This window comes from Bufo bufo, chromosome 1 (assembly GCF_905171765.1).
Source record: "Bufo bufo chromosome 1, aBufBuf1.1, whole genome shotgun sequence".
Taxonomy (NCBI): Eukaryota; Metazoa; Chordata; class Amphibia; order Anura; family Bufonidae; genus Bufo; species Bufo bufo.
In genome coordinates this window covers 482,799,576-482,824,009 of record NC_053389.1, presented here as the reverse complement: position 1 = coordinate 482,824,009, position 24,434 = coordinate 482,799,576, and the positions used below count along the sequence as shown (strand labels likewise).

Genomic DNA, 24,434 nt, shown 5'->3' with positions numbered 1-24,434 from the left:
TGAAGTAGGCAACTAAACGCTTTCAACACAAATAACTGCAACAATGAAGTGCATATATATTTTTATTTTTGTACTGAAATAAGCCACTAAACTCTTTCACCACATTTAACTGCAGAAGGGAACTAAGAATATATTTTTCTTTGGTACTGAAATAGGCCACTAAATGCTTTCACCACAAATAACTGCAACAGTGAAGTGTGTATATATTTTTCTTGTTGTACTGAAATAGGCCACTAAAACGCTTTTAACACATATAACTGCAACAGTGAAGAACGTATATATTTTCTTTCTGTACTGAAATAGGCCACTAAACGCTTTCACCATAAATAACTGCAACAGTGAAATGCGTATATATTTTTCTTTTTGTACTGATAATAGGCCACTAAACACTTTTACCACAAATAGCTGCAACAGTGAAGAGTGTATATATTTTTCTTTTTGTTCTGAAGTAGGCAACTAAACGCTTTCAACACAAATAACTGCAACAATGAAGTGCATATATATTTTTATTTTTGTACTGAAATAAGCCACTAAACTCTTTCACCACATTTAACTGCAGAAGGGAACTAAGAATATATTTTTCTTTGGTACTGAAATAGGCCACTAAATGCTTTCACCACAAATAACTGCAACAGTGAAATGCGTATATATTTTTCTTTTTGTACTGATAATAGGCCACTAAACACTTTTACCACAAATAGCTGCAACAGTGAAGACAGTGAAGTGTGTATATATTTTTCTTTTTGTTCTGAAGTAGGCTACTAAACGTTTTCAACACAAATAACTGCAACAATGAAGAGCATATATATTTTCTTTTTGTACTGAAATAGGCCACTAAATGCTTTCAACACATATAACTGCAGAAGTGAACTGAGAATATATTTTTCTTTTTGTACTGAAATAGGCCACTAAACACTTTTACCACAAATAACTGCAACAGTGAAGTGTGTATATATTTTTATTTTTGTACTGAAATAGGCCACTAAACGCTTTCACCACAAATAACTGCAACAATGAAGTGCGTATATATTTTTATTTTTGTACTGAAATAGGCTACTAAACGCTTTGGACACATATATCTGCAGAAGTGAACTGAGAGTATACTTATCTTTTTGTACTGAAATAGGCCACTAAACGCTTTCACCACAAATAACTGCAACAGTGAAATGCGTATATATTTTTATTTTTATACTGAAATAGGCCACTAAATGCTTTCACCACAAATAACTGCAACAATGAAGTGCATATATATTTTTCTTTTTGTACTGACATAGGCCACTAAACGCTTTCAACACATTTAACTGCAGAAGTGAACTGAGAAGTTATTTGTATTTTTGTACTGAAATAGGCCACTAAACACTTTCACCACAAGTAACTGCAACAGTGAAATGCGTATATATTTTTATTTTTGTACTGAAATAGGCCACTAAACGCTTTCACCACAAATAACTGCAACAGTCAAGTGCGTATATATTTTTCTTTTTGTAATGAAATAGGCTACTAAACACTTTTGACACATATAACTGCAGAAGTGAACTGAGAATATATTTATCTTTTTGTACTGAAATACATCACTAAATGCTTTTACCGCAAATAACTATAACAGTGAACTTCGCATATATTTTTTATTTTTGCACTGAAATACAGTGGGATACGAAAGTTTGGGCAACCTTGTTAATCGTCATGATTTTCCTGTATAAATCGTTGGCTGTTACGATAAAAAATGTCAGTTAAATATATCATATAGGAGACACACACAGAGATATTTGAGAAGTGAAATTAAGTTTATTGGATTTACAGAAAGTGTGCTATAATTGTTTAAACAAAATTAGGCAGGTGCATAAATTTGGGCACCACAAAAAAGAAATGAAATCAATATTTAGTAGATCCTCCTTTTGCAGAAATTAAAGCCTTTAAACGCTTCCTGTAGGTTCCAATGAGAGTCTGGATTCTGGTTGAAGGTATTTTGGACCATTCCTTTTTACAAAACATCTTTAGTTCATTCAGGTTTGATGGCTTCCGAGCATGAGCAGCTCTCTTTAAGTCACACCATAGATTTTCAATTATATTCAGGTCTGGGGACTGAGATGACTATTCCAGAACGTTGTACTTGTTCCTCTGCATAAATGCCTTAGTGGATTTTGAGCAGTGTTTAGGGTCGTTGTCTTGTTGAAAGATCCAGCCCTGGCACAGCTTCAGCTTTGTCACTGATTCCTGGACATTGGTCTCCAGAATCTGCTGATACTGAGTGGAATCCATGTGTCCCTCAACTTTGACATGATTCCCAGTCCCTGCACTGGCCACACAGCCCCACAGCATGATGGAACCACCACTATATTTTACTGTAGGTAGCAGGTGTTTTTCTTGGAATGCTGTGTTCTTTTTCCTCCATGCATAACACCCCTTGTTATGGCTAAATAACTACATTTTAGTTTCATCAGTCCACAGCACCTTATTCCGAAATGAAGCTGGCTTGTCCAAATATGCTTTAGCCCACCTCAAGCGGCACTTTTTGTGCTGTGGGCGGAGAAAAGGCTTCCTCTGCATCACTCTCGCATACAGCATCTCCTTGTGTAAAGTGCGCCGAATGGTTGAACGATGCACAGTGACTCCATCTGCAGCAAGATGATGTTGTAGGTCTTTGGTGCTGGTCTGTGGGTTGACTCTGACTGTTCTCACCATTCGTCGCTTCTGTCTATTTGAGATTTTTCTTGGTCTGCCACTTCGAGCCTTAACTTGAACTGAGCCTGTGGTCTTCCATTTCCTCAATATGTTCCTAACTGTGGAAACAGACAGCTGAAATCTCTGAGACAGCTTTCTGTATCCTTCCCCTAAACCATGATGGTGAACAATCTTTGTCTTCAGGTCATTTGAGAGTTGTTTTGAGACCCCCATGTTGCTACTCTTCAGAGAAAATTAAAAGAGGAGGGAAACTTACAATTGACCCCCTTAAATACTCTTTCTCATAATTGGATTCACCTGTGTATGTAGGTCAGGGGTCACTGATCTTACCAAGCCAATTTGAGTTCCAATAATTAGTTCTAAAGGTTTTGGAATCAATAAAATGACAACAGTGCCCAAATTTATGCACCTGCCTAATTTTGTTTAAACAACTATAGCACACTTTCTGTAAATCCAATAAACTTAATTTCACTTTTCAAATATCACTGTGTGTGTCTCCTATATGATATATTTTACTGACATTTTTTATCGTAACAACCAAAGATTTATACAGGAAAATCATGACAATTAACAAGGTTGCCCAAACTTTCGTATCCCACTGTACGTTACTAAATACTTTCACCACATATAACTGCAGAAGTGAAATGCCTATATACAGTATTTCGATTTTTTTTAATGAAATACGCCACTAAACGCTTTTACGACATATAGCTGCAGAAGTGAAATGCGTATATATTTTTATTTTTCTACTGAAATATGCCACTAAATGCTTTCACCACATATAGCTGCAGAAGTGAACTGAGAATATATCTTTCTTTTTTAAATGAAATATGCCACTAAACGCTTTCACCACATATAGCTGCAGAAGTGAACTGCGTATAAATTTTTCTTTTTCTACTGAAATACGCCACTAAATGCTTTTACCACATATAGCTGCAAAAGTGAACTGAGAATATATTTTTCTTTTTATAATGATATACGCTACTAAACGCCTTCAACACATATAGCTGCAAAAGTGAACTGCGAATATATATTTTTTTTTGTACTGAAATACTCCACTAAACGCTTTTACCGCATATAGCTGCAGAAGTTAACTGCGTATATATTTTTCTTTTTCCACAGATATAAGCCAACTTTTCAACATAGCACTTGCACCCCATGAGCAAATTGTTGGAATGACAGAGCTGTATAATGGCTATTTGGATCGCCAAATTATCTTTCCCTGCACTTGTAAATCGCTTTTCTAGCACTGTCCCTAGCGCCTTCTGACATCTCTCCATGCACTAAGATGCTGTAAAAATGATTCCTCTCTATCCTTTCCCTACACTTCCCTACATTTTTTCTTTTTTTTTGTTCACAATGAGTTTTTTTTATTGCTGTCCCTAGCGCCTTCTCACGTCTGTCCCTGCACTCCGAACGCTGGAAAATGTCTGAATCCAAGATGGCCACCGTATTTATAGGGCTGTGACATCACAGGGCTGGCTGGCTGCTGATTGGCTGCATGCAGGGCATTATGGGTCATCCCGCCTTACCAGAGTTCCTTGCCCCATGTCTTCACACGTGTAGCCGCCATTTTAGGAAAAATTGCTATTCGTTACCACGAAGCGTGAGGAAATTTGCATTAGTTGCATTAGTTTGGATCGAATTCCACTTTGAAAGCTTAGATTCGCTCATCTCTACTTGTAATCTAAGACACTCAAGTAAGCATTTTCATTATTACATAATGTATACAAATTTATGATGTTCAGTTAATGATAATGGTCATGTCAATGTGTAAATACATGTATAGGTAGCCCATGATTTTCCAAGTAAAGCTCATGTTTTTGTTCTCCTTTCTGTGATATGCTGTAGTGACAGCATCAATCTATCCCTCTGCAGCAAAGATTCTGATTGTAATAAATTTACCTGTCCAGGGTCCAGCAGCATGATCCTCAGCTTCAGCATGGCCAGGCAGGGAGAGACGTGCTGCTGAGCCACGTCCCCTAGTGACCCGACATCCCTAGCAATGGGATGCAATGCTCTGTTTCTCCCCGTAGCATTGTTCCCCTGTTCCTGGTTCCTGTACTGCTTTTGGTAATCTGTGTTTCTGACCCTAGCTTTTCTTTTGACCACTCTCTGTCTCATGTTTTGGTACTATGTAGCCTGTCTGGTTTTGACCCATTTCTGTCAACTCTGCTTTTGTGTTTGTTCCGATCCGTATGTTCATCTCCAGATCTATGTAGCGTATGGACTGTCGTCCAGGTGCCTTTCAGCTGTTTAGGGCTGATACTGCAAGTAGGTAGGTACAGCAGGGTTTTCTCAGTTCAGAGCCTCACAGTCCTTGTCCATAACTCTGCTACATTTGAGACACTGATGATATCCATGTTCCTTTTCTTCAACCTAAGCTGTTCCATTCCTTTGACATCTTTCCCCTTCTTTCCTACATTTCTCATTTTTCCTTTTTCAGTCCATTGGCTTCACTTTGCTTACCACCTTTCTACCGGGACTTTCCTTTTTTCCCTAAATTCTGTTATGTATTCTCTAACTTAAAAATGTAACTTTAGTTGAAATAGATAATGTAATAAATGGCATTCTTTCTTATACATGCCTAAAGATGGACTTATCTTTCTGGACATACGGTAATCTATAATTAATAGGGTTCTTGCTTCTTTTTGACTTTAAAGAAGTTGTTCTATGATTATTGCATTTGCCATTTGGATCATGCAACCATAATTTAATTTTCAACTGAAAAATATTTTTGAAAATCCTGCGTGTAGATATGGAGTTATTTGGATTCTCTTCTCAGAAGGTACTACCTCTTTTCATCAGGCCTCGAACAATAACAGTCACCTGGGATGTGGGACCAAGCTAGTAAGCATGTTTCACCAACAGCACTGACTACATTAGGTGAACATTCTGAAGGGGGATTCAAAAGAACACTAAGGATACAATAAAAAAAATTGTAAGAACTGTATTTAGACACAGGGGCATCAAAAAATTTGGTTGATTAAAAATTCTTATGTCTAAAAGACTAAATTAATATTTAGTTGGTGTACAACCCTTTTACTGAAAAGTATACCCCGAGGATATGGCCACATGGTCAGGTTTCCTAATGTAGCTTTTGAAACCAAAGCCAAGAGAGGATTTTAAAAAGTGGAGAAGTAGTATCTGTCCTTTAATCTTCTTCCTCTATGATCCACTCCTGACTTTGGTTTCAAAGACTGGTTATACCCTGACACTATCAGGGAGGCAGAGGATAACTTCTGTCATATTTTTGTCAATATGATTTTGGCTCACCATGTAGGTTTATTTGTGGTTGATGGAGTACTCAAGATGTACTTTTCATGGTACTATACATGTCACAGCCATGGCTATGTCCGTGACTCCTGAACCGCATGCGGTTGTCAGCGGTTTTCATTGGTGTTCAATCACAGGTGAGGGCTGTGGTATTGGCCTCACCTGTGGTTGCCGCTGGCAACAGTATGTATGTGGCAGCGTAGCAGGCTGAGCTGTGCCATGCAGCTCGCTACGCTGCGCATGCGGTTTTGTGTGTGATGTGTGGATGTGTGCACTGTGTTTTATGTTATTGTGTGCACGTTCCCTTTAAGTGGTGTTTTTTCTTCCCTGGTGTTGGAAGGGTTAATCCCCTTCCTAGTGTGTGTGATCACTGGGTGTGTCCGACTGTGGGGTGTGGCTTCTTGGCCTATAAAGCCTCATTGCTTTTGTAGGCCTGCAGGTTGCTTCAGCCATGCTTAGCTGAGAGCAGCCTCATGTATTTGTTACCTGCCAGTAAGAGCCACCCCTGTGGTCATAAACCTTAATGTCATAACCATATTGTGCTTTAGTTATTTCCAGTTATGTGTGATGTCCGTGTGATGTTTTATATGTGATTTTGTGCAGCTATGGATCTGGGTCCCTGTGTAGGGATGCGCTTGTGATCTGCACCCTGCTAACACAGGGATCCAGTCAGCAAGGCTGTGGCAGGTAGGTGGAACTCCTTGTTCACCTGCCATATCCATAGAGCTGTTTATGTCTCCCCTTTTCCTGCAGCTTGGCCGTTGAGACTCCTGCTCCTCCGTGTCTAGGAGGAGTGAGCTTGTCTTACTTAGCTCCTAGGTGAGGGTCATCTTGAGGGCTAGCAGGGACTTTTAGGTTCCGGAGCATGGGCCCTCCTACCATCAAGGTTGGCCCATGCAGCTAGGAGCTAGGGTCAGGTTAGGGATGCCTTAGGAGGTGACCTGCTCCCTAATCCTGTCTTCATGGCCAAGCAGCCGAAACATCATCGGGCTCCACACGGCTGAGGATTTCCCCCATCCTCAGCCGTGACAGTATGACCACAGTCGCTTCTTACGTGGCGCTCCCTCGAAAGAGGGTAAAGCATGCACCGCTATCTACGGATGGGGTGCATGCGCGTTCTCCGGAGGGAGAGCGTTATGGGGCTTTCACCATTTACGGCGCGGTGAGTGGCATTCCTTGCTCACCGTTGTCCGTGTTGGTGTCCCCTTTTGTTTGTCTTTCCCCTCCCCCCCTCCCATTGTTTCTCATGCCTCACCAACTTTCCCCTTTTGTTGTTGGGAGGGGCTTTGAGGGGTGGGAGTATGCTTCCCTCGAAAGAGGGTGAAGCATGTACCGCCGTCTGTGGAAGGGGTACATGCGCGCTCTTCGGAGGGAGAGCGTTCTGGGGGTTTCGCCTCTGACGGCGCGGTGAGTGGCGTTTCCCCGCCATCCCTTCACCGTTGCCTCGTTTGGCGTCCCCCTGATTTTATTACACGTGGTGTGTGTCTGGTATGCGGTATGCATACCTTCGGAAGAGGGTGCAGCATGCAGTGCCATATCCTTGTGGCCTGCATGCGCGTTCTCCGGAGGGAGAGCGTTCCTGGGGGTTCTCCGTTAACGGCACGGTTGGTGGCTTATTCCCCGCCACCTTACCTTCCGTGTCCGTGTTGGGGATCCCTCGTCCCTCTCCATGTTCCCATCTCTGGTCGTTTGCTGGCAGCACTCCGTAGGTGGTCCGGCTGCTTGCTGGTTAGGAGTGTCTGCTGGCAGCGACTGGAGTGGGGACGTGAGTGGAGAGTCCCCTCGTCCATCTCTCAGTGGTTCTTTTCTCTTTGTTGCTGGTGCGGGCTGCAGTCCTCGTCGGACTGGCTAGTGTGAGCCGGGAGAGGATGCAGCTGACAGCGACCCCTTTTTAGAACCGGCACTGAGAGTGGACGTCCCCTTCTCCTATCCCCTTGTCTGAGTCCCTCACGTGTCTTTTTTTGGTGGGGGGGCTTTGAGGGGTGGGAGTGTCACGGCCATGGCTATGTCCGTGACTCCTGAACCGCATGCGGTTGTCAGCGGTTTTCATTGGTGTTCAATCACAGGTGAGGGCTGTGGTATTGGCCTCACCTGTGGTTGCCGCTGGCAACAGTATGTATGTGGCAGCGTAGCAGGCTGAGCTGTGCCATGCAGCTCGCTACGCTGCGCATGCGGTTTTGTGTGTGATGTGTGGATGTGTGCACTGTGTTTTATGTTATTGTGTGCACGTTCCCTTTAAGTGGTGTTTTCCCTTCCCTGGTGTTGGAAGGGTTAATCCCCTTCCTAGTGTGTGTGATCACTGGGTGTGTCCGACTGTGGGGTGTGGCTTCTTGGCCTATAAAGCCTCATTGCTTTTGTAGGCCTGCAGGTTGCTTCAGCCATGCTTAGCTGAGAGCAGCCTCATGTATTTGTTACCTGCCAGTAAGAGCCACCCCTGTGGTCATAAACCTTAATGTCATAACCATATTGTGCTTTAGTTATTTCCAGTTATGTGTGATGTCCGTGTGATGTTTTATATGTGATTTTGTGCAGCTATGGATCTGGGTCCCTGTGTAGGGATGCGCTTGTGATCTGCACCCTGCTAACACAGGGATCCAGTCAGCAAGGCTGTGGCAGGTAGGTGGAACTCCTTGTTCACCTGCCATATCCATAGAGCTGTTTATGTCTCCCCTTTTCCTGCAGCTTGGCCGTTGAGACTCCTGCTCCTCCGTGTCTAGGAGGAGTGAGCTTGTCTTACTTAGCTCCTAGGTGAGGGTCATCTTGAGGGCTAGCAGGGACTTTTAGGTTCCGGAGCATGGGCCCTCCTACCATCAAGGTTGGCCCATGCAGCTAGGAGCTAGGGTCAGGTTAGGGATGCCTTAGGAGGTGACCTGCTCCCTAATCCTGTCTTCATGGCCAAGCAGCCGAAACATCATCGGGCTCCACACGGCTGAGGATTTCCCCCATCCTCAGCCGTGACAATACATTCAGAATATAGATATAATTAAATATAGTACTCAGTTGAGTTAAAGGGGTTTTACAGTTATTTTAAACTGATGATCTATCCTTTGGATAGATCATCAGCATCTGATCTGCAGGGGTCCGACACCCGGGATCCCCGTCGATTAGCTGTTTGATAAGGCAGCGGTGCTGGCAGTAGTGCCGCGGCCTTCTCGCTGTTTACCGCAGGCCCAGTGACGTCATGACTAGTATCACTGGTCTGGGTGGGGCTAAGCTCTGTTCACTTGAATGGAGCTTAGCCCTGCCAATGCCAGTGATACTAGTCGTGACGTCACTGGGCCTGCGGTAAACAGCGAGAAGGCCGCAGCGCTACTGCCAGCGCCGCTGCCTTCTCAAACAGCTGATCGGTGGGAATACCAGGTGTCGGACCCCCGCCGATCAGATGCTGATGATCTATTCAGAGGATAGATCATCAGTTTAAAATAACTGTAGAACCTCTTTAAAGGAGTTTTAGATCTCATATGCTATTTTGTATTTAAAATCCAAATTTATGTTAAATGCCTTTTTTAATACATAAATACAAATATTAGCATATAGTATTCATTGAAAACCACAGAAGGTACATGTAATTAAGTACATGTTGATCAAATTTGCTAATTGTGTTTTCAGGTTACACCAAAAAATGATGCAGTATTCAAACTCATTGCTTTATATGTCAGATGATGAAGTTCTGAGTGCATTTTGACTCCTCCAGTGTAATTGTGATCTGTGATCTGCACCCTGTGTATTTATATCCAGGCACAAGACTCACGGGGAGTGTCTGTAGCATCAGATCTCTGCCTCTCCTTCCCCTGACAGATCGAATGTCACAGATCCACGCCTGCTTGAAGCTCTGCTAGAAAAACACCCCTGAAGACAAAGAATCATTGCTGACATCACGTCTGTGGGGCAAAGTCCAGGAGGATGAGCAGAACACAGCCCTCATAGGCAAGGTCATAGATTATGTTGTGCAGACAGAGCAGGGCTTTACAAGCCTTGTCACACTTCAGAAGTAGTCATGTCATTGTGGTGGGGAACCAATAGAGTGGAAAATTCAATGCAACCACAATGGAGTACAGGAAAACAGGGCAACAATCACTATAAGTAAACGACAATGTGTATTGTTTTCTGTCAATCAATGCTGAAAATTGCTTTAACAGAAAACTAAATGAAAATTATCAAATATAAAACAGTATCTTCTGGTATTAAAGGGTTTCTACCACCAGAAATACCGTTATGTAGCTGACTGACATTAGCGATGCACTAATGTCAGCACTACATAACAGTATGTTTTTTACCTTTCTCCCTGCAGCCGTTTTGGCAAAAAAAGCACTTTTATAATATGCTAATGAGCCTCTAAGTGCTATGTGGGCGTAAAATCAGCACCTAGAGGCTCACCCTTTATCCCGCCCAGGTCCCCTGTTCTGCCCGCCCCGATCCTCTTGATTGATGTGACGGTTCACAGCAGCGTTGACGAAATCCCGCGCCTGCGCCGTTCACTTCTGTCTTCGGCGCAGGTGCAGTGACTGAATGATGCGCTGCTGGTACCGGATTCCTCACTGCACCTGCGCCAACTACGTCACAGTGAGGAAATCGGCACCAGGAGAGCGGCTTTCACTCACTGCGCCTGCGCCGAAGACAGACTGAACGGCGCAGGCGCGGGATTTCGTCAACGCTGCTGCAAACCGTCACATCAATCAAGAGGAGCGGGGCGGGCAGAACAGGGGACCTGGGCGGGATAAAGGGTGAGTAGACAGAGCCTCTAGGTGCTGATTCTACGCCCACATAGCACCAAGAGGCTCATTAGTATATTATAAAAGTGCTTGTTTTATCAGAACGGCTGCAGGGAGAAAGGTAAAAAACATACTGTTATGTAGTGCTGACATTAGCGCATCGCTATATCAGTCAGCTACATAACAGTAATTCTGATGGTAGAATACCTTTAACACAATTCTTTAAAATGATACAATTTTTAACATTATTACACACCGTTGCCAGATGTTTTAGATTAAAGACATTTAGAGCACCCTGTAAAAAAACTCTGCAATAAAACTCAGATCTGAAAGGATAAACTATGTATAAAAGTGTTAAAAAAAAAACATCTGTTTAAGACAGTTTAATTCTTCCTTGGTTTGTTTGTTTCTTTTAATTGTACAGATACAATATAAGTTTAGTATTTGTCAGTATAGCATATAACAACAATGATGGAAAGGACATGATAAAAAAGCTAAAAGGGAGTGCTATTTATGTTCTAGCAAAGCATGCTGAAAGTAATGTAAATGCCATTTAATTGCAGCAAAAATAACACCAATTATCTTTGCTAATGAGCAAAGGTGGCATTACCTGCTTATGTGGCATAAAGGTGTTCTCAGTATTTCAAAGCATTACTTGCCTCTGCATTCCCTCGTTCCAATATGAAATGCTGTAACTACTTTTATTCTGTTTCCAAGCTGACTTTCTTCAGCAAAGTATTATCTCTTTAGCTATAATCATATTTTCTTTCTTTCACCCCTACCTTTATTTTGATTTCTGTATCCAATGTCCTAAATCCCAAAAATACAATGGTACATCTCAAGAAAATGTGATCACAGAGCAACATCAAAAAAGTGCAAAAAAAACCTTGCCTATATGATGTCAATTATATTTTGTTGTTGACTCTTATAGTCATAAAGAAAAAAATATTCAAAATGTTTCTCCGTATCTGGCCAAAAGTATTTGGACACTACTCCAAATGCATATTGCAAAGAAGTGCCTACATACAAGCACACAGTCATGCAATCTCCATAGTTAAGACATAAAAAGACAGACGATTGTAGGCTTCCAATTTTGTGGCAACCGTTGTAGGGAAAGCCCTTATCTGTTCCAGAATGACTGTGTCCCTGTATTCAAAACCAACGTCCATAATAAAGTACATGGTTTGATATGTTTGTCATGAAGGAACACGTGGCTGCAAAGAGTTGTGACTTCCATCCCAATGAATACTGTTGAGATGAACTGGAACACGTATTGTAAGCCTGACCTTTTCACCCAACATCAGTGCCTGATCTCACCAATGCTCTTTTGGCTGAATGGACACAAATTCTAACAAAAACACATTCCATTATCCTGTGGAAAGCCTTCCTACAAAGGTGAAGGCAGTTATAGCTGCCTGACTCTATATTAGCAGCCGCTGTTTTGCAATGGGATGTCCAACAAGCACATATAGGTGTGATGGAAAGGTTTACACATACTTTGGATCAAATATATAAACTACTAATACATTTTGAAAAGGTTCAAATATCACAAAAACCTTTAAATACAGCTCATAAAATGATAAAAAAAAAAAAAAAACTTTGTGCTTTGCCTTTCATGATTGTTTTTTTTTTTTTAACAATGTGCCACTTTAATAATAAATCTAATATGAATTAGCCTCTGTTGACATATGTTCTGGATTACATTTTTTAAGGATCCCAGTGTTTTTGACTGTGCCCTCAAAAACAACTGCACACAGGACAAACCTCATTACAAGTTAAATGAATCCATTAAAATGCATTATTTATTTAAAAAAAAGGTGTTCATTATGTAGCTCCATCAAGAACAGAAGCTGTGTCATTATCACAGTCTGATTATAGACAATTTCTCTGCATACAAGCTAGAAGTTGGGATAAGTATATTGCTATACCTGACATATCCAAGAGGGTTTGTTTGTTGGGTATTAGCAGAGAAAAACCTATAGCCAGCAAATTACTATCATTATTAAAGGAGTAGATCATCCTTGATGCTGCATTCAGTGTGGATTGTGGTGAAATAAATTTGGTTTATAGAATACCAGTCATTATGAGTTATGAAGGTAAAGGGAAGACTTATGACTAACGAATACTCTAAGGCTAGGTTTAGATGTTTATGCATGGCATAAATAAGAGTTAAGTCAATAACAAAGATAAAGATGGGGAAGGGAAAGAAAGGTAGGTAAAGATGGTAGTGTGTTGTCTTCACCTTTGTGGACAAATTAGCAAATTGTGGCAAAGGAACAGGTTACACAGAACTGCTTGCAACAGAAAAGAAAATGGGTCATTTTCTCTTAAAGAGAGGAAGCATTGTTTAACGATTAGAGAGATTTCCCCCCTTAGATTTACTTTTATTAAGCTAGTTTCTGCCTACAGAGTCTATATCTTTGACAGATAGTTAAAATGCCCTAAGTTGTATTGTTTCTAGTTGCTAAGCTCAGAATTCTTGCCTGCATCCCCAACTCCTTTCTTCATGTACATTCTGAAATGTCCTTAAGTCTTTATTTTGCCAATGCTTATTCTTCTCATCTTGACCCTTTATTCTATACTGAAATATTAATGGGTTTCCTGATTTCACTAAGATCTTTGTGTCTGTTCTTATGGAATCTATGTTTAGTCCTGACTTGTTTGTTCAGTAGGCCACCAACATCTTTGCAGATGTTGGCCAGCAAACTGCTGATTCTTCATGGTGCCGACGCCTGCCACTAATCAAAGAGTATGTTTCACAATATCACCAAGTATGTATTTTGTTCTTGGAAGCTTTTAACTAAACTTGGCTTCTGTATCCATAATCTTTTTTCTGCCCAATAAGAATAGTATATATTATATGTCAAAATTAAAATTCAGCAACATTTCACTTAAGACAAAAATATTATTTAAAATACTGTAAATTCTTATCTGTTATAAGTATTCGGCATTGAAGTAAAGTCTTAAACTATGATTGAGAATTGCTAATTTGTAGCACATTTAACTTACATGTCTAAAGAAGCATGTAACTCATCCTACAAGATCAATCACATGTAATATATGCAACTGTCACCTGTCATCTAATCACATATGCAAATGGTTCATCCTCATTAGTACTATATATGGAAAATAAAAACAACACTCACTGCAGGATGCCACATTAGAGGATAAAAGCAGAATATGCAGGCTCACATGTACTGCACATGCATATAAATCACTGCAAATGCAAAGACAATAAAAGAAGAGATTTAAAAAAAAAAAACTAATTCAATAGAACCTATTTCCCAAACAAAATCTCCCTAAACTTAGATTGTATCCGGAGACTCCATTGGAAATTGTTGTTAAAGTGATTCTATAATCCAGTATTATAAAGTATCCATAGCTGAACCTCTGTCACTAAAAAGTGATATGTGCCATATTGTTCCTTGGATAATGGGTCATGTTGCCTTGTAAAATGGTGATTATGCTTTATGAACTATATATCTCTAATATCACTGGCTACTCGAAAGGTACTGTCTACTTTGTAATGATCAAGTACCACAATCTAGAATTTATAGTTTTATATCCTGGGGTGATGCACCAGGTTTTACTATTTTTTCCTCTCTCTTTTAGAATGATTTTAAATTGCACCAGCACAAGGCTTTTCAACCAGTACGTCAATTCGCACTATGCCCTTAAGATAGTACCGGCAACATAACAAGAAATTTCAACATAATGGTGTATTTATTGTATGTCTTTAGAGAAAATCCTAGAGACTTTGTCACTCAGAATATCTATATATTATTAATATTTCATATATGAGAGTGTTTGGACACAAATTTGATTTTTTGTTTGCTTTTATCTGTTTATTTTTTCTGTGCTCTTGAAGGTCTTGCTAAAATAACGCATTTTATTCTATAAATCTGATTCTTAAAATCTACCAAATAAAAAGTTGAGGAAAAAGATCAGCATAAAAGTGTGAACCATTGATGATATTGTCAAGAAATAATGTATTTGTCTCATAACCATGGGCTTAACTACCAGGATAGCAGACATAACAGCTGCTATGGGGCCCCAATAACTAAGGGGGCCTCAGCTCAACTCAGACATATGTATAGTTAGGGTACTTTCACATTAGCGGCAGGGGCTCCGGCAGGCTGTTCCGGCGGGTGAACAGCCTGTTGGATCCGTCCTGCTGCTAGTTCACGTGTGCCCCCCGACTGCAGCTCCATCCCCATTGATTATAATGGGGGTGGGGGTGAAGTTCCGGCGGCGGCACGGTAGCACACGGCGAGAGGCAGCAAGACTAAAAGTACTGCATGCAGTACTTTTAGTCCAGCTGCCTCTCGCCGTGCGCTGCTGTGCCCCTGCCGGAACTCTGCCCCGCCCCCATTATAATCAATGGGGACGGAGCGGCAGTCCGGGTGCACACATGAACTAGCAGCAAGACGGATCCGACAGACTGTTCACCCACCGGAACAGCCTGACGGAGTCCCCTGCCGCTAGTGTGAAACTAGCCTTAGTGATTTATATGGAAAATGGAAGAGTGCATTACTTTTTGCTATGACATCACTGATTCAATTCTGTACATCTGTACATGCTATTGTGAGATCACTGTGAGCCTTATTGCTGTACTGTGACATCACTGTGCACATTTTCCCACCTTTGTGACATCACTGTCTGCATTATCTGTACAGTCGTGGCCAAAAGTTTTGAGAATGACACAAATATTAGTTTTCACAAAGTTTGCTGCTAAACTGCTTTTAGATCTTTGTTTCAGTTGTTTCTGTGATGTAGTGAAATATAATTACACACACTTCATACGTTTCAAAGGCTTTTATCGACAATTACATGACATTTATGCAAAGAGTCAGTATTTGCAGTGTTGGCCCTTCTTTTTCAGGACCTCTGCAATTCAACTGGGCATGCTCTCAATCAACTTCTGGGCCAATTCCTGACTGATAGCAACCCATTCTTTCATAATCACTTCTTGGAGTTTGTCAGAATTAGTGGGTTTTTGTTTGTCCACCCGCCTCTTGAGGATTGACCACAAGTTCTCAATGGGATTAAGATCTGGGGAGTTTCCAGGCCATGACCCAAAATGTCAACGTTTTGGTCCCCGAGCCACTTAGTTATCACTTTTGCCTTATGGCACGGTGCTCCATCGTGCTGGAAAATGCATTGTTCTTCACCAAACTGTTGTTGGATTGTTGGAAGAAGTTGCTGTTGGAGGGTGTTTTGGTACCATTCTTTATTCATGGCTGTGTTTTTGGGCAGAATTGTGAGTGAGCCCACTCCCTTGGATGAGAAGCAACCCCACACATGAATGGTCTCAGGATGCTTTACTGTTGGCATGACACAGGATTGATGGTAGCGCTCACCTTTTCTTCTCCGGACAAGCCTTTTTCCAGATGCCCGAAACAATCTGAAAGAGGCTTCATCGGAGAATATGACTTTGTCCCAGTCCTCAGCAGTCCATTCACCATACTTTCTGCAGAAGATCAATCTGTCCCTGATGTTTTTTTTTGGAGAGAAGTGGCTTCTTTGCTGCCCTTCTTGACACCAGGCCATCTTCCAAAAGTCTTCGCCTCACTGTGCGTGCAGATGCACTCACACCTGCCTGCTGCCATTCCTGAGCAAGTTCTGCACTGGTGGCACTCCGATCCCGCAGCTGAATCCTCTTTAGGAGACGATCCTGGCGCTTGCTGGGCTTTCTTGGACGCCCTAAAGCCTTCTTAACAAGAATTGAACCTCTTTTCTTGAAGTCCTTGATGATCCTATAAATTGTTGATTGAGGTGCGATCTTAGTAGCCACAATATCCTTGCCTGTGAAGCCATTTTTATGCAACGCAATGATGGTTGCACGCCTTTCTTTGCAGGTCACCATGGTTAACAATGGAAGAACAATGATTTCAAGCATCACCCTCCTTTTAACATGTCAAGTCTGCCATTTTAACCCAATCAGCCTGACATAATGATCTCCAGCCTTGTGCTCGTCAACATTCTCACTTGAGTTAACAAGACGATTACTGAAATGATCTCAGCAGGTCCTTTAATGACAGCAATTAAATGCAGTGGAAGTTTTTTTTTGGGATTAAGTTAATTTTCATGGCAAAGAAGGACTATGCAATTCATCTGATCACTCTTTATAACATTCTGGAGTATATGCAAATTGCAATCATAAAAACTTAAGCAGCAACTTTTCCAATTTCCAATATTTATGTAATTCTCAAAACTTTTGGCCACGACTGTATATTAAAAAAACAACATAATCATAATCATAAGAGATATGTATTCACTGAAATTGCATTCCTGTCTAATAGAGAATGATGGCATCATTTAATGGAACTAATATAAGTGAGGGAAAAACAATAATAAAATACTAATAGGATTTTATTATAAGCTACCTAATATACCACAGAAAATCTACTTATAAACTAAATAGACGAGGCAGCAAATCATAATAAGGTAGTTATTATGGGGGACTTCAACTACCCAGATATAGACTGGGAAACTGAAACCTGTATATCTCATAAAGGAAACAGGTTCTTGGAAATAACAAAAGACCTTCCCCAACTGGTTCAAGACCCGACTAGAGGAACATCCATACTGGACTTAGTATTAACCAATAGACCTGACAGAACAACAGATGTACAGGGTGGGGGACACCTGGGAAATAGTAGTATATTACTATATAAAGTAATAACCTTTCTTCAGGGAGGAACAAAAATACCAAACTTCAAAAAAAGCTAAATTTAGCCACAAAATGGAATATTTTTAAAAGCATCTTAAAATCTAATTGTGGGAGATACATACATTATAGGAATATAAGGGTAAGGAACAAATAAAAACAATGTGGATAAATAGAAATGTAAAGAAAGCAATAAATTACCAAAAGAAAGCATTTAAATCCCTAAAGCAGGAGGATAGCGAGGAAGCATTGAAAAATTATAAGGAAAAAAATAGAATATGTAAAAGACAAATAAAAGCAGCCAAACTAGAGACTGAAGGATTAATTGCCAAAGAGAGTAAAACTAACTCTAAAATGTTCTTTAATTATATAAATGGTAAAGAGTATAAATCTGAAGGTGTTGGCCCTTTACAGGGTGATAAGGGGGGAGTTGCAGACAGCGATGAGGAGAAATCAAAGCTATTAAATATTTTTTTCTCCACTGTAGGGAAATAAACTGTCAGATGAAATGCAGAATGTAAAAGTAAACTCCCCATTAAAAGTGCCTTGTCTGACTCAGGAAGAAGTACAGTGGCATCTTAAAAAAATTAAAATAGACAAATCGCCAGGACCAGATGGCATACACCCCCCGTATCCTTAAGAGAATTAAGTAATGCTTAAAACTATAGGCTGGTAAGTTTAACATCTGTTGTGGGTAAACTGTTTGAAGGTTTTCTAAGAGATGCTATCTTTGAGTACCTCAATGAAAATAAGCAAATAAAGCCATATCAGCATGGCTTCATGAGGGATCGGTCATGTCAAACTAATTTAATCCGTTTCTATGAGGAGGTAAGTTCTAGACTTGACCTCAGCGAATCAATGGATGTTGTATATCTTGACTTCTCCAAAGCATTTTACACTGTACCACATAAAAGGTTAGTATATAAAATGAGAATGCTTGGACTGGGAAAAAATGTCTGTATGTGGGTAAGTAACTGGCTCAGTAATAGAAAACAGAGGGTGAATATTAATGGTACACACGCAGATTGGGTCATTGTCACTGGTGGGTACCTCAGGGGTCAGTATTGGGCCCTATTCTCTTCAATATATTTATTAATGATCTTGTAGAAGGCTTGCACAGTAAAATATCAGTTTTTGCAGATGAGACTAAACTGTGTAAAGTAATTAACACTGAAGAGGACAGTATACTACTACAGAGGGATCTGGATAGAGTGGAGGCTTGGGCAGAGAAGTGGCAGATGAGGTTTAGCACTGAAAAATGTAAGGTTATGCACATGGGAAGGAATAATGCAAATCACCAGTACATACTAAATGGTAAAAGACTGGGTAACACTGACATGGAAAAGGACCTAGTAATTTTACTGAACCTCAAACTAAGCAGTAAAAAAACAGTGTCAGGCAGCTGCTGCCAAGGCCAATAAGATAATGGGTTGGATTAAAATTGGGCATAGATGCCCGTAATAAGAACATAGTCCTGCCACTTTACAAATCACTAGTCAGACCACTCATGGAGTACTGTGTACAGTTCTGGGCTCCTGTGAACAAGGCAGACATAGCAGAGCAGGAGAGGGTTCGGAGGAGGGCAACTATAGTAATAACTGCAATGGGTGGACTACAATACCCAGAAAGATTATCAAAATTATGGTTATTCACTTTAGATAAAAGATGATTAAGGGGAGCTCTAATAACTATGTAGAAATATATCAGGGTTCGGTACAGAGATCTCTCCCATCATCTATTTATCTCCAGGACTGTGATGAGTGGACATCCTGCGTCTGGAGGAAAGAAGGTTTGTACACAAACATAGAAGAGGATTCTTTACGGTAAGAGCAGTGAGACTATGAAACTCTCTGCCTGAGGAGGTGGTGATGGTGGAGTCACTAAAATAGTTCAAGAGGGGCCTGGATGTATTTCTGGAGTGTAATGATATTACAGGTTGTAGTTACTAGAGAGGGGTCGTTGATCCAGGGAGTTATTCTGATTGCCTGATTGGAGTCGGGAAGACATTTTTTTCCCCTAACATGGGGAAAATTGGCTTCGGCCTTATAAACTATGTTACTATGTTACATGTTACTAAGGGCTGTTTCACATGAGCGAGTCCATTGTGGGAATCATGCTCCGTGTGTGAGTGTGATCATCTGTTCTGGATACTGCTCGTCTTGCAGGAGCACACAGCATTATCATGATTTACAATGCTATGTGCCTCCGCTTGACCTTACAGATAGAGAATCATAGTGACATAAAGCTGTCAGTATGATTCTGTTTCAGTCAGGTCAAGCAGAGGCACATAGCATTATAAATCAGTATAATGCTGTGTGCTCCTGCAAGTCCAGAACAGGGGTTCACGTTTACACACGGAACAGATTCCTGCAATGGAATCGCTCATGTGAAATAGCCCTAAGGAAGATGTAGTTGCTAATAACAACCAAAAAAGTTCTGCATACTGTCTGCTACTTGGAATGCCCCTGATCCAGTGATTAATGTTTTACTAATAGAAAATTCCTAATGATGAAACTGCTATGAAAGCCATAACGGTATTAAATATAAAACTATAATACCATGTTTCAAGAGCAGCTATTCTGCTTACTGACATCTTTTCATTAAAAAACAGGTTTTTTTTATTACACATGAGTAAAAAACAAGTGATGTTGCTTCACTAAAAGCATCTTATGCAATAACATCAGAATATATTGTCATATATTGATATTTGTGCAGCCCAGTTTCTTGTGTTCTTCTGCTGTCTTACCTTCAATTCTCCAATAGAAGATAAGAGTCCTGCGCCATATGCTCGTAGCTGTCCATCTTGCTTGCACAGACCAAATTCAATAGTAAAAAAGTAGCACTGAAAAAAAGAATTATTATAACTAGTTATTTTATACCATTCTTTAAAGTCAAGTAATATATCTCTCTAACATCCTGTATACCCAAGCTTAAAGGGGTTGTATTAGATTGATTAAACATGGCTGCTTTCTTGCAAGATCAGTGGTCACTCAAGATACAATGGCCTAAGGAGTTGATAATGATTGGATCTGAGTCTTAGACTTAGATCCAACTAATCAACATGGTAATTTCTAAAGCACTTGTATTGCTTGTCTAGTAGTTCTTCTTTACAATACAGTGCGGTACTACATGTCTCTACTGCCCTCTATCTGCGACAGGATGAGTTACTTTTTTGGATGTCAGGTGAGGACGGCTCCAGGTTATTTTTCTGTTACACTATGCTATAGATGACCTTGTCCTGATCATAGATGGTGATTCACAGCTTTCAGCATCTATTCCTGACTGTTATATGTAAGGACTTGCTTTATCTGCATTAGTTATCTGCTGATTTTTCTTAAATCATAATTTTCTTTTAGTTTGAGATGATATTTGGGTCTTTGGAACCAATTACTAGTTTTCCATACAGTTATGAACTCAAGTTATAGTGGTTTCAACATACGTATAATGGTCATCCCGGAACCAATTAATATTGTAACTTGAGGGACCACTGTACCATACTTCTACAATGGCTGTGTCTGGTATGGCAGCCCAGGACTTTTCAATTCATTGGAGCTAAACTAAGCTATAATACAAGATGCAACCCATGGAGAGGTGTGATGCCATTTCTGGAAGAAAGCCATGTCTTTCTCATTCTGGGCAATCCCTCTACATGGGTTGTCTCATTAAGACAAATTCATGTCTAAAATCAAATGCCCACAGCAGTTCTGAAACCCATCTCATCTGGGCGCACATCTCATCTGCAATAGCTAAAGGGTGTCAGGATCAGGTGTTTCGGCGGACCACCGCAGATCGGATATAGAAGGCCTATCCTGATGATAGGTCATCAATATAAATAACTGCACAACCCCTTTAGCTATTGCAGATGAGATGTGTGCCCAGATGAGATGGGTTTCAGAACTGCTGTGGGCATTTGATTTTAGACATGAATTTGTCTTAATCGGTCCTGATCGGCGGACCCCTGCAGATCAGATATTGAAGGTCTATCCTGATGATAGGTCATCAAGAGGAGGCAGTTTTCCATGCAAACACTTCTTCCACTACACTGCTCTTTGTATCAGAAGTAGAGATTGCAAAGCAAGATAGGCACATGAACTTCAGGAGCCTAATTTGCTAGAAAAAGTAAGAAAAAAATACGTTACAAATATGCTTTTTATTACATTTACAATTAGTTTTAATAAAGTTTCACTGTAGGTTCAGGTACCATTTAAATTGACTGAAGATATGTAAAACCTGCTTGTCAAATGTACAATCGTTTTATTGCCACTGACTAGGAAAGCTCAACCATCTATGCTGCCCTTTACATAAAAGGAAAAGAAAGCAAGCATAAGCAGAATGAGGATTTTCTCTATGTAACAGACCTAGAACAATGCTGCTTTGTATCTGATTTCTTTTCTCCTCTTCCACTTTTAGTGATTGTCTCTGTTTCTCTGACACTGGAGTATGCTTAGTCATATAACTCTTTGTGTTCTTTTTATGTCCAGGTGTATTTGATGTTTTTCAATATGCAAAGTAATTCAGATCTAAACTTGGGGGGGGAGGCAATTAAATTCCAGCTTTGAGAAAAACCTGAGATTTAGGTTCTGTATAACTTGATGCAAAAGATATGTAAAGTCAAACTCTAAGGCCCCTTGCAGATGTGCGCGAGCGGATTAGGTCCGGATGCGTTCAGTGAAAAATGTGCGATTTTGCAAGCAAGTTCCTTCAGTTTTGCATGCGATCGCGTTCAGTGCATTTTTTATCGCGCGGGTGCAATGCAATTTAATGTGTTTTGCACGCGTGTGATAAAAAAACGGAAGATATACAAACAACATCTCTTAGCAACCATCCGTGTTAAAAAACGCATCGCATCCGCACTTGCTTGCGGATGCGATGTGATTTTCACGCAGCCCTATTCACTTCTATGGGGCCAGCGTTGTGTGAAAAACGCAGAATATAGAACATGCTGCGATTTTCACGCAACGCACAAGTGATGCGTGAAAACAGTGGCGTACCTCCAATAGAGGCAGACCACGCAGCTGCTATGGGGCCCCTGGGGGAAGGGGGCCCGCAGTGGAGGATAGGCCCCGCCCACTAATTACACTTGTATGGCTACCTGAGAAAGTAAGAGGTGGCGAAGGACCTTTGGTGATGTCATCAACCATGTGACCAGTGCAGGAAGCCAATGTTAAGCAGAGCAGCAGAAGTCTAAAGGACCTTTGGTGATGTCATCATCATGTGACCAGTGCAGAGGACTGGTGAAAGACCTGTGGCATATCACTGTGAGGGGGCGGAGCTTCTGTGTGGTGCCTGAAGGAGAGGTTAGTGGTGTTCTGGGATAACATAACATCCTAGAAAAGCTGGGAGTTGTAGTTTTGTCGTATTATATGTTTCTCAATGTAATTTAAACGTATGCCCTAGTACAGGCTGGTAATGCTGGGAGTTGTAGTTCTCTCCTCTTATACCCTCTCTTTGGAATGTATACTGATGACCCATAATAAGTCTGGCCATACTGGGGGTTATAGTTATTTCTTTTTAAAGCTCTTACCTGGTACAACTAGATGATGTCCTATAATCTGGACATGCTGAGAGTTGTAGTTCTCTTTTCTTAGGCTGGATTCTCATCACAGTTTAGTTTTCCGTTTTGCATGCAGGACTTTTTTCTGTCTAAAATAACGGATCTCCGACAGAAATGGCATAAACGGATGCCAAATGTGCAGAACTGATGCTTGAAATACAGGATCATTTTTTTTTCTGTTTATCTGACGGATCAGAAGAACTGAAAACTAAACGGTGATATGAACCCGGCCTTATACTCTGTGTAATATCTACTTGTATCTGATCATAACAGCCTGGACATGCTGGGAGTTGTAGTTCTCTCCACTTTCACCTCTCCCTGTGTTGCTCCCTAATTTCCAATAATAATCTGGTGATGATGAGACTTGTAGTTCCCTTGTCACCATTATAATGTTCTGCAGCAGCTGAGGTGTATATTACTTGTTCACTTCTGTGCTGGTGACGGTCGCTGTTCTGCCGTCATAGGAGCACAACAACAAAAAATCACTGCAGTTCCGGATCTGGCACTTCATGGACGACAACACCTGACGGATCCCGCTGACTATGATGAGATCTGTCAGGTTTCCATCTTCCAGGCTATAAAATTGTGTCCAGCATTTATGACCTGATCCACGAATGAGGCCCCAACACAGATGTGAACGAAGCTTTATATGTTCTGCAGCAGCTGAGGTATGCATTAGGAGGTTCTGACAGTTCATAAGGCAAGGGGGGCTATGGTGGCACTGGTATACTATTATGCCAGCACCACCATAGCACCCCCTGTGTGCTGCTTATAGTGGACAGTGCCCTCAGACAATGAATGGGGACAATCAAAAGCGGTTTTTTTTCCCGGTATTGAGACCCTATGACGGATCTCAATACCGGAAAATAGAAACGCAAGTGTGAAAGTAGCTCCTAATGTCTACACGGCTGCAACTGCTGGGGGTATGGCAGGGAAGAAGCCAGGGCAGGTGGTGGGATGGGCCAGTGGACGGAGTTAGTGGGGCCCCATTAATATTCTTGCTATGGGGCCCAAGGATTTCTATGTACGCCCCTGCGTGAAAACCAACGCTCATGTACACATGCCCATTGAAATGAATGGGTCCGGATTCATTGCGGGCGCAATGCGTTCGAATCAGGCATTGCACCCACGCGGAATACTCGCTCGCGTGAAAGGGGCATAACTCCCATCAACTGATGGCTGTTAGGCTCAGTTCAGACCTGAGCGTTTTACAGCGCGTTCCTACGCGCTGTAAAACGCTCAACAAGGAGAAACCAATGCTTCCCTATGGGAATGGTTCTCACCTGGGCGTTTTACAGCGCGTACGATCGCGCTGTAAAACGCCCGACGCTCAAACAAGTACAGGAGCGTTTTTTTGTGTGTACGCTTGTCTCTGTATGCGCAATTGTAAACGCCCGTACAATCGCGCATACAGAGCGCTCCTTTCAGAACGCTCAGGTCTGAACTGAGCCTTAGAGTGAATGAAGCTATAGCTAGATCCTACAATTCTGTGATTTGATGGTTGAGAATAGATGATCACCTCATTGCTGGAACTAATAGA

The 24,434-nt window shown here is 41.1% G+C and overlaps 1 protein-coding gene across 1 annotated transcript in view; it reads right to left on the bottom strand.

The window, feature by feature from the left end:
- TPH2 (tryptophan hydroxylase 2) overlaps window positions 1–24,434 on the bottom strand; it is a 375,446-nt gene that overhangs the window by 17,361 nt on the left and 333,651 nt on the right. The window contains exon 9 of the mRNA XM_040410003.1: window positions 20,087–20,182. Coding sequence (XP_040265937.1) covers window positions 20,087–20,182 — 96 coding nt within the window. The remainder of the gene's footprint in view (window positions 1–20,086; window positions 20,183–24,434) is intronic.